This window comes from Watersipora subatra, chromosome 7 (genome assembly GCF_963576615.1).
Source record: "Watersipora subatra chromosome 7, tzWatSuba1.1, whole genome shotgun sequence".
Taxonomy (NCBI): domain Eukaryota; kingdom Metazoa; phylum Bryozoa; class Gymnolaemata; order Cheilostomatida; family Watersiporidae; genus Watersipora; species Watersipora subatra.
In genome coordinates this window covers 46,036,458-46,047,969 of record NC_088714.1, presented here as the reverse complement: position 1 = coordinate 46,047,969, position 11,512 = coordinate 46,036,458, and the positions used below count along the sequence as shown (strand labels likewise).

At 34.1% G+C, this 11,512-nt stretch overlaps 1 protein-coding gene across 1 annotated transcript; it reads right to left on the bottom strand.

Annotated features, from left to right (window-relative positions):
* Positions 1-6,362: 6,362 nt before the first annotated feature.
* On the bottom strand, positions 6,363-9,880 carry LOC137400815 (hematopoietic prostaglandin D synthase-like). The gene is made up of 3 exons (XM_068087153.1): positions 9,742-9,880; positions 8,726-8,838; positions 6,363-6,509 (listed from the first exon to the last, which is right to left on the bottom strand). The coding sequence occupies exons 1-3, from the start codon at positions 9,878-9,880 to the stop codon at positions 6,363-6,365; spliced, it is 399 nt and encodes a 132-aa protein (XP_067943254.1).
* Between the last annotated feature and the right edge of the window lie 1,632 nt (positions 9,881-11,512).

The following is an 11,512-nucleotide window of genomic DNA, read 5'->3' as shown; positions in this document are numbered from 1 at the left end:
TGATAGTATCACTTTGTTTATAGCAGGTCAAATTCCTCTTCATCAATTATGCATCTTGATCCAGGACCTAATGACTTTACCGGCAGTGACATTGATGATACAAGCCTAAACAAATATAATTATTATTAGCAATAACAGTACAATAAATATGACAGCAAAATCTATCACTTCTTTAATAAATCATCATTACGACAATGAGTGGTTTTCATATACTAACTACACAATAATGTATGCGGTATTCACTTATCAACTATATATAAAAGAAAATACAAATTTGATGTCTAAAGGCACAAAATTTCTAAATCGATTCAAACTATGGACTCATTGTCTAGCATTGATTGAGATGAACATTTACGTAGTCATGCTGTCAGGTGGTACCAAAATCATCCGAGAAATCAGCGGAGAGCAGAACTGAAACAGAAATAGAAACACTATATACCATTTACATGTGTTATATTTTCACTGCGGTAATGTAATGTACATGGAGTTGTTTCGTCTCACATGTTTGAGAATTTGGTGTTGGTTTATAAAAAGATAACTATAACTGAAGCTTATTTTTCTAGCGCGGTGAAGTATGAGATTTATCCAGCCAGGAGCAAGCAGCAAGGAGATATATTTGTGTCATCGTATGGGTACAGCTATGTCGTCAATAAAACTTACAAAAATATGGATGGTAGAAAGGCAGTCTAATGGATTTGTAGCAAACGAAAAGAATGCAGAGCTAAGGTCACCCAGAGTAACAGTTTTAAATTTGCACACAAGGTATCTGGCTTACACACGTGTCTATCACAAGAATACCTACAAGAGCGAACCGCTTTAATAACTAAGGTAAGAGAAGTAACGATAGAGGCACTCAATCTCATTAATAATCCTCAAAACTTATTTAATGTAACGTTTGGCTGAAACTTTTCATACTAAAGATTAGCCTATAAAAATGCTGTACATGACTCTGACTGATATTATAAATTAAAGAAGCAAAACTGAAACCTTTCTCGAGTGCTACCTCGATGATAGACAACAACTTAAAAGAATTTATGACAAAATGTGCAACCAGCAGCAGTCTTTCAAAATGAAATTTAATTAGGATGGACAATAAAATAAGAAAGATATGCGGACCAAAATATCCAAAATTAAAATATTCCGAGGTGAGTCAGTCTAGAATTTTACCATATATAATTTTTATATAGAATTAAGATAACCGGCCTTAATTAAAAAAATCGGTTATAAATAATTAATCTTATTGAGTGTACTGCTGCTTGGAAAAACTAACTTCACTCCTCTTTTAATTTTGCAAATTGAAGTTGGTAATCTGAAAATGTAATATGGTAATCGAACTGTGACACGAACATCAAAACAGTATCTAAAATATTTTTTAGCTTATACTTGATGCCATACCAAAAAACTTCTCGCGGGTGGACATTCAAATTGATAGTGAAAGGCGCTTAATATTTTCCACTAACGGCTAGATCAACTAAAATGTCAAGAACACTGTATTTGGAAGGAACCTTCAAGTGTGTGAAAAAGCCTTTTGAGCAGCTGCTAACAATCAATGCCTTCATAAGACAAAGATGCTTCAGCAAGCAAGTGCCACTTTTATACGTATTAATGTCAAAAAGAAAAAAATTGGATTATGTTCAGGTACAAATATTTATAAAAAAATTTGTATTACAAGAGCCAATTTTAATCCACCACTACCTCTTTAAACGCTATCTCATTTTGTTATCAGTGCCATAAGTTTTTTTCAGGTATTGAAAGACATTAAAGAATGGCTAGCACCTGGTTTGAATGCAAAATATGCAATGGCTGTCTATGAGTTAGCTAAAAAAGTATTTTCTAACAGTTATATCAGGAATGACCATTTAATTACACAGGCGGTCACATTGCAATATGTTTCATGATGTAAAATAGGTTTGCTATTCCATTCCAAACTAAATTTGTCACACAATTTAAGCGGTTATATGCCCTACTTAAAAATATTGTAGACATATTTTCAAATATTAAAAAGAACTCTACCGTCTCTATAACTAACTCTACCTTCTCTATAACTAACTCTACCATCTTTATAACTAACTCTACCGTCTCTATAACTAACTCTACCATCTCTATAACTAACTCTACCGTCTCTATAACTAACTCTACCGTCTCTATAACTAACTCTACCATCTGTATAACTAACTCTACCATCTCTATAACTAACTCTACCATCTTTATAACTAACTACACCACCTCTATAACTAACTCTACCGTCTCTATAACTAACTCTACCGTCTCTATAACTAACTCTACCGTCTCTATAACTAACTCTACCATCTGTATAACTAACTCTACCATCTCTATAACTAACTCTACCATCTTTATAACTAACTACACCACCTCTATAACTAACTCTACCGTCTCTATAACTAACTCTACCATCTCTATAACTAACTCTACCATCCCTATAACTAACTCTACCGTCTCTATAACTAACTATGCCGTCTCTATAACTAACTCTACCACCTCTATAACTATAACTCTACCAACTCTATAACTAACTCTACCATCTCTATAACTAACTCTACCATCCCTATAACTAACTCTACCATCTCTATAACTAACTCTACCGTCTCTATAACTAACTATGCCGTCTCTATAACTAACTCTACCGTCTCTATAACTAACTCTACCATCTCTATAACTCACTCTACAGTCTCTATAACTAACTCTACAGACTCTATAACTAACTCTACCATCTCTATAACTAACTATATCTTTTCAGTTAGTCAGATGATCCATCTTATCATCTATCTAAACAAGCTGTCAGCCATGCTATATATCAAATATGTTACTGCCTGGTTGTCTTTACATCAAATAATATGCAATATTTTTAGACCCGCGGTTCAAGTTCACAGCAATATTCATGATGATAGTATTTTTGATCAGCTTTGCCATACGCGTGCTCAGGTTTGGCACAGAGATGCTCGATGAAAAATTTGTCTCAGCCATTTCTACTCACTACGGCAGTTCGGCAGAGTTTCCCACCTACGGTCTGCTAAACTTCTACATAATTATACACGATGGCATTCGTCTATTTGCCCAGCAAAATTGCTATAAATTGTCTGTAGCTAATCTTTACACCTTCCTCCCATTTTTGATTGTAATCGTGCCTAGCTGTGACCTTGAATGACCTTGAAGGTACTACATATAGGACAGTTTCTTTTACTCAAAAGGTTTCATGTTCACATTAAGACAAATTATTCTTTTTTATGACAGCCTAGACCAGGGGTCTGCAATCTTTTCCACTCAAAGAGCCATTTGGACTCATTTCCGCAGAAAATAATGCAGTGGGAGCCACAAACCCCTTTTGATATTTTAAATAAATAAAAAATAAATACTACATGTAACATTTTGTTTAGCTTTTAATGCTTGTACATGTATACCATGTTTACACCATAAAATGAAAAGGCGTAGCATGTATAATGATTTAACTGCTAAGAAAACAAAATTAAACTTTTGAAAAGAACAATAAAATAGCTAATAATAACTTGAGTGTAAGGCAAATGCAAATTTCTCATTACATATTAAGCAAACTGGTTAACCAGTCTCACCAGCAGTGAAAGCAAACGAATCAGCTCACGTAGGATTAATTGTTCTATTTTCCTCTGTCACTTTTCTTTTCTTAGTATTCGCCAAAATTTGCCTACCCGGGGTAAAAAATGCAGAAGTGGCGTGGCGGCTGGTGTAATTTTGGCGGTTTTATTGGCGCATAAATAATGACACATAGCAAGCGACGATGTTTGATTTATTACCATAGTTACAATTTTTTAAATTGTGTTACAAACTCTAGTGATAAAACTTCTTTATTTTTATGAATTACTTGGCATATGGTGAAAAAAGGAAAAATGAAAAAAAATCCAAAGTCAGAGGGAGCCGCAGCGAGGGGATGAAAGAGCCGCAAATAGAATTCACTGATACTGTTAGGGTAAACTTGAAAAACATTCTTTTTTCACTGATAGAAGTGTATAAGCTTTGCAAGTTATGACAAGCCCTAAAGTTTTATTAATCTAGTACAAGACTGGTAGGGTGCTTGATATTCATAGGCTTGTAGAATATGAAAGCGTTTTATAAAGAGTTGAAATTCATAATTTACTAGAGAATAATATTATAACTTGTTGTTCATGAACTTTTATTCTTTCAGCCCTATAGTAGTATTCGATTATCTATTCTAGAGATGTTTGTTTCACTGCATCAAGTGGCTTTGCAGAGCTACCTTGGTAGACCGTACTAGCCATACACAGTGTACCCTTTAGCTTTACACAGTCAAACAGAGTTGGAGCTTTTCAAGTTTCTTTTCTGTAAAAGCTTAGATAGCAGCCTCTCTGTGGTCAGCTCTGGTAATCACTTTCACCTCACTGCATTTGCAGTCAAGGCTGCATGATAATCCAGTGATAACAATGTTGACGACTCGGATGAAAATGTTATGTATGGCTCTGCTGATTAAACAGCTTACGCAACACTTTTACAAATAAGTTTGATGCCGACAGCGTTTGACGCTGCCATGCTTGTCACCCAGGGGTTCACTCTCTTCTATTGATACCCAAGGGCTCGACGAAAAAAGCATGATTTAGGAGTGTTTTTGGTGCCCAGACACTCTAGAGTGTTTTCATAAAAAAGGCTGTTTTTTTAGTTTGGTGCAGTGGATAGGGGTCAAACCTGTCTCATTGAGTTCCACACAGTGGAAAGGGGTATTCATGAGCAAAAAAGGGAGCAATCAATCTGTGGTGATGAATTGATAAAGGGTAGTTTTTTATTAATGTGTAAGTCAGTGGAAAAGGTGCATTTTATAACATTTCAGACTAGCCCTTGGGAACGAATAGAAGAGAGTGAGCACCCTAGGGCTTGTCGATGCTCGCTAGTGGTCAACTCAAACTTCGCGCTCTCTAAGTTCAGTTCGAATCACCAGCTGAACACATGAAGTTAGTATTCAGGCTTGTTGCAAATTTTAAGCTGCCGTTGTATGGAGTAATGTAATATTACTCTCATGTCGTTCGATGTAGAGGTCTATGAGGGTGATAAACAAATATGTTTTTACGCACTATTGGTAGAGTATTTTTATCTTGTATTTAGTTGTGGTTTTTATCAGTTTCTCTTGTTTAGCTGATGCTCATTGCTTCCATGCTGTCATCACTAAACTTCTTCCGTGTTGCTGCTAGCAATCATGAAGGAGCTCAGAGGGTTCAGTTCTACGTGGTCATAAGTTTACAATAAATAGCAAACTTTAAAGCCATTTTATTAAATAGACTTCCAAAGTAATCTAGCACTATTATGTAATCTCTAAACTTCCATGTGTAACATTAAAAATCTTCTCGTTACCCTCAATTTATTTTGTGCTTTCCATTATTTTTGCCTTTGTTATTGTCTGTTTAATTAATGTTTAGGCAACTGGTGCAAGAATATTTACCCTATATGAATATACTAGCTGTGCTACCCGGCGTTGCCCGAGTAATAAAAAAGTCTTTGGACAGAAAATTGATTTGCATTTAATATATAACAACATTTCCCATTCTAACTTTCAAATTACATACCATGAGAGAAGTGTTTTGTGTAGTTGAAGTAAATTAAGAGAAAAATAAAAACAACTGTAAAGGTTTTAAAACTTTGTCAAACAACTGTAACTTTCAAGCGGTTAGCCAGGCACATTGCCAATGGAAAATTCTAGTAAGCTGCTTAATAAGATAGTCTTCTAATGGCGGTAAGCCATGACTTTGCGTCTGAATTGTTGTCCAGCTACAACTATTTTAATAATTGCTATAGCCGGACAATCAAACCTAGAATACACATACGGACATAGTTTGAGAAATATATATATACATGTAGATAATGCTGAGAGTTGTGTTCCGCAGCATTCGGTAAGTATACATCTCTCATTAAACAAGAATCATTCTATTTGAACATCATCCTCCATACCACTCTAGCACACCAAGTATAATTGGTCTTATAAAGTAATAAATATTACAATACTTTACACCTAACATGACCTGTGCTACAGAAACTGGTTGATATCGTGGTAATTTGCATAATTATAAAATATGTACTGCTGAGACATCTAAAAGAGAGGATCATGAAGGGGTCATGCGACTCATTTGAAGCCTGTACAATAGACTGAGCATGGTTCAAGTATATTAAATCAGTTTAAAAATCAATTTCCATAAAAGAAGAAATCCTCAAGTTCAGGTTCAAAGAATCTTCCTTGTTAAACTAAATAAAAAAACAAATACACTCGCTTGACCTCATGTTTCTGGCTAACATATAGGCAGCAATGACTCAGCAGCGCAATTTGGTACATCTCCTTATGTGGCTGCTCAAGAAAGGATGTCGCCAGGTCAATCCTGAAGGTATTTGGCAAACTTGGGATCAGTTTCCATGTTTTCCATGACTTTGTTCAGCCAGTCATTATTAAATTCAGACCAGGGAAAAACAAGCTTTATCAGCATCCAACTGCAGAACGTGGTGATATCAGCAGCCGTCATCTGCAACGATTTCAAGTTGGAGGATAACTTTAGAGAAAGCTTGAGAGAATTTTTTTTACATTTGTGAGCCCTGTGAGAATATCTTTATTAGCTAAGTAAACTATATATAACCATGATAATAACAGCTATTAAGATGTATATTTTGGAATTAAACAGGAAATTCAAGTAGAAATGGTAACCAAAATATGTATGTAAATTCCTTGGTTTTGCTCTAACGGTAAAAATTGTATCAATAATAATGTTACATCGGTGTAATTACTTTATTATTGCATGAACAGATTGTTAATAATAATTTTTTGTAGTTAAATATCTAATTTATGTAACAACTCAACTAAGCAATTTCAAACGAAGTCTCTGAATTAATTATACTAGTAGCTACTGAACTATTTCCATGGTAGTGTTTGTAAATAGCCAATCTGTTTGCAGTAGTCACTGAATTATATCCATGCTAGTTGTCAGTCAATTAATTCTGCACTCAACTATTTCTATGTTAATAATAAAAAACTAACTTCATGCTGGCAACCCGGGGCAGATCTACTGTGGTGCATATGGTGCAAATGCACCACCATAAATATGGCAAAAAATTAAAAAAAAAGATTTAAAATCCATCAAGAAGTGAGTAAATTACAATTCATTTCTCTGAGAACTTGCTTTGGGAGGAAATGAACAAAAACGGCCTAGTAGTGCTCGTTATAATGAACCAGTTTTAATAACATTGACCTGAATTTGTTTAGCTCATAAACAAATAAGAGTGGTCCCAATAAACATCTCCAATTGAGCCACAACTTTTTCGAAAGGAGTACTACAAGCAATTTTAAAAGCAAAATGTCTCAAAAGGAAGGTCAAGAACGAACTTTGGATCATTTCTTTCGTGACAAAACAACAATTCAAAAAAGTATGCCCTAATATGTCTGTTTTATAATAGCATCGTTATGTAGCCAATACTACGAAACATTTTTTATGGTAGTTTGCAGAAATGATACCTAATTTCTGCACAGCCAAACCAAATGGCTGTTGAGGTTTGGTGATTGATTTTGTCTTGATTTTATTTTATTGCACAAATGTTTGTTAATTTTCTGTTTACATGTAATCTTGATATACATAGTATAAGAAACATTATAAAACACCAATTTAATTAATCATATTTAATGTCAATTTTTACCTCTAAACTTTTTGTTTGCTGCAAATAAATAATTACACTTTTTTTCGGCTCAAACACATCTCTCCTTCATTCTAAGATGCCTAAATTTCAAAAAGTTCCGCTAACGCGGGGCCAAGTAAAGGGGTCTCCCCGCGCACCCCCTTACACTCTAGATATATTACATAAATTATGCACCACACACTTTTTTTCCTAGATCCGCCCCTGCAACCACTTAACTAGCCCCACACTAGTAGTTACTGAATTAAATCCATTTCGTAATCACCGGCCTAACCTCCTCATTGTATAGTATTTAAACTAGCTCTGTTCTAATGGCTACCAAACCAATAGTGAAGCTAGTCAGCGAGTTAACTCCATACTAGTAGTCAGTAAGTTAACTCCATACTAGTAGTCAGTAAGTTAACTCCATACTAGTAGTCAGTAAGTTACCCCTATACTAATAGTCATTGAATGAACTCCATACTAATAGTCAGTATGCGAACTTCCTACTATTAGTCAGTAAGCGAACTCCATACTAGTAGTCATTAAGGGAACTCCATACTAGTAGTCATTAAGTTAACTCCATACTAGTAGTCAGTAAGTTAACTCCATACTAGTAGTCACTAAAATTGCTTCATATTATAATCATTAGACTAACTATTTGTGAGTAGCGCCAAGGTAATTGTATATTACTAGCCAGTAAATAATCTGCATTTCATAGGAACACATGGTTTTTGTTTACCTTGTCACCAAATATGAACTTGCTTCCTTCTCTCGATAAACCTTGTATAAACTTAGTATTTTTTTTAAGTTCACATCTGGCTTGCTACTTTAATTCTTCAATATTGTCAGGTGATGGATAATGCTGTAAAGCATAAGTCGGATAACATGTTTTATACCACCGAATGTCGGATTGTCAAAGTTAAATGTTTTAGTCATGTAGAAAACAGCATGTAAATCAATAATTCAAAAGTTTATTTTCAGATAAGCTGTCCGAAGTATTATATCTCAACTGGTTTTCTGAGGCTCAGCAAACTTTTCCTACTCTTGATTAAGTAATGAGGCCTGTCAGGCTCACCTTACACAGTTCCGACAAAAAGACATTTTTGCTTACAAAGGCACTCAGGTCATTCAGAGTGTGCAATACGGAATTACAATGAACCCTCTCAAACGCACCATCTGGTAGATAACCTACAAATATACATGTAGCAGGTGATATTAGGCAATGAATCAAATCTCAACCATTTGGTAGCAGCAAAAAGTGGACGAAACAACATATTACAATTTTTAATGTTTCTGATAATCAGTTTTTAAGAGTTTCTTTATTCATTTAAAAAGCGATGCTCGCCAGTTGATCGCTGTAGTAGAGGAGTCTATTGCGTGTATATTAAAAGTTAACACGGAGACATATGTAAGTTTCACTTTCTTGTGCTTTCCTAAATAATCAATAAATTCTAATCAATGAACCAAGATAGCTAACCAATCAACTGTTACGTATTTATCTTATTTGATAAGTAGATAGTGACAGTTCGTTGACAGCAGTTGTTGAGAAAATTATGCAATTGCAATTGGATATTAGCTCTACTTTATAAACTCAAAAGTGGGTTTAAATATTGGTAATTGGTAACATTAGTAATAAAATTCAGAATGCTATTATGCACCAGTTGAAACAGAAAAGGCAATAGACCTTAAAATGTGCTACAAAAGTTGAAATCTCATCTCTCACCAGTTTTCTCAGCAACATAATAATTAATAACTGGTGTTTGACAAATCATTCCCCTTGACGTTTGTAAGATAAGAAGAAATTCAAGAGAAATTTCTGAAAAGTAAATAAAGTCAAATCAAAAGATTAGTTGATCAGCCACTATCAGTAACTCTTACTGTTGTTATTACTGTTATTAAGTAATAACAATAATAACAACAATAGCAAGGACGATTATATTAGCACTGGTAAAACACAGGAAATTGTAGAACTAAAATTTGCAGTATCTAACAATGTAAACCTTCCATCTATACAAGTAATCCAGCTAGAAAGAATCGTGTAGCACTATAGCTAAAACCAAATACAGCCTTAAAAAGATTTAGTTACTTTACCTGGTTTCACATTCTCCCAGTTTTGAGGCAGAACCCTGATGTTTTCAAACTTTTGGCCAGCCCTAGTAAACATAGTCCTAGCAGGCTCTCTCCTTGCTCGCAGGTTAAAATAAGTCAACTTGTAGGTCTTTACTGCCATTTTGCTCCAGATGTTACTAACAAATTTCTCAAGCAATGACCAATGATGGGAAATACAAAATAGAAGTTTAAAAATGGACGTACAAACTAAACGTAAATTTATCGATTTCAGATTACTATATTGATTTTCCTGCCTGACAACATCAGCCGCTGACTTTCGATAGCAAAAACGGTAATGACAGACATGAGTGATGATGATGAACTCTTTATTGATTAAAAATAATACATAAACAAAAACAGAAAAATGCTCCTTTTTGCGGGCCAAGATGAAAGGTTAATATTTGAGGTATATAAATACAATCTACAGTGTAATTGTTCCTGTACAGATTTTTACAGTGTTATAATGATATAATATTGTGATGATAATATAATATATACAGAATGATACTTAAAAATAAAAATTGTATGAATATTAGATTGGCAATTTTTGAGGTTTATATTCCATGAGTGATTGTGCTGTGTCCTCTGAGATTTGGTGTCTGTGGCTCTAGTTTCCATTCCATTAACAACAGACGGCCCAAGTCATCGCAAAACCAAACCTCAAGCACTAGTTTGTAACTATAGGTTTTAGTGTTGCCAGTTACTCCCCAGTGGAGGTATAGCCTTGTTAAAGCCTGGTCTTGGCTGTCATCTAGATTGCGTATTGTTAGAACATCTGATTCCCAGTTTTGTGTCGAGGGGTTATTATCAACTCTGGCAACATCATAGTCTGCACAGAGGTTCATATAGTGATTCGCTGTTTCTTCTTCCATTAAACAGGTGCATATGTGCATGGGGTGTATGTTGTGGCATGGTGAGCCGGACTGATATGTTTGTTGGTAATCTTTTATTTTGCTAATAACAGAATAACAAAAAATTTCTATTTGCAGGCATATTATCAAATAAAATAGAAATTGTAAATGTATCCTGAATGCAAAATAGTAATGAACAATTCATGTTTAGTTTGAGACTATTTGTGTAAAAATTACAATAAAATTTACATGAGAGGATGACTTCAAATAAGTTATGCGAGCAAATTTATTTGAAGACTAGATTCTCTATGAGTATTGATTGTGGCAAGATTGATTGTTAATTATTAATTGGATGACTATAATATGGTCTGTATCATCTGTCTCGGACTGATATGGGTATATAGTTGTTAAATTAATTAAATATTAAATACAAATTAAATGAAAATTAAATATTGCGCATTTAATAGTTTCAAGTTTTTGATTTTAAACTACATGTGGAGATAATTCTAAGCAATATAATTTACTTACTTGATGCGTTGCCTAATTGTAAAGCTAGACTATTACTAAGTTGAAGATAAAGTTAACTAGCAAATAAAAACTTACTATTATTATAATTATTAATGTTTTTGTCCAATATTATTATTTTTGACTAAGCCATTTGAGTTTTTGACCAATAGCCTAAAATTTTGACCAAAACTAAACATTTCCTATATCTAAACTTTTTTAAACTAAACACTTATATTACCAAAACACAAATATCAATTTTAACCGGGCTCTTCACAGGCTACACAACCTTACAATATCACTTATACAAACTCAATTTAACATTTACACCAACATGCACATACCTGGATGAGGACGAAACAGTAGACCTTTACCTATACATATGCAGCAATTAGACA

What these genes read in the sequence shown, in the direction of transcription:
- LOC137400815 (XM_068087153.1), bottom strand. Translation starts at nt 9,880, where the DNA reads ATGGCAGTAAAGACCTACAAGTTGACTTATTTTAACCTGCGAGCAAGG. An exon ending in CTGGGAGAATGTGAAACCAG is followed by an intron (nt 8,839 to 9,741) that starts GTAAAGTAACTA and finishes GTATATTTGTAG; the next exon opens with GTTATCTACCAGATGGTGCG. An exon ending in TTTTGTCGGAACTGTGTAAG is followed by an intron (nt 6,510 to 8,725) that starts GTGAGCCTGACA and finishes AAATCGTTGCAG; the next exon opens with ATGACGGCTGCTGATATCAC.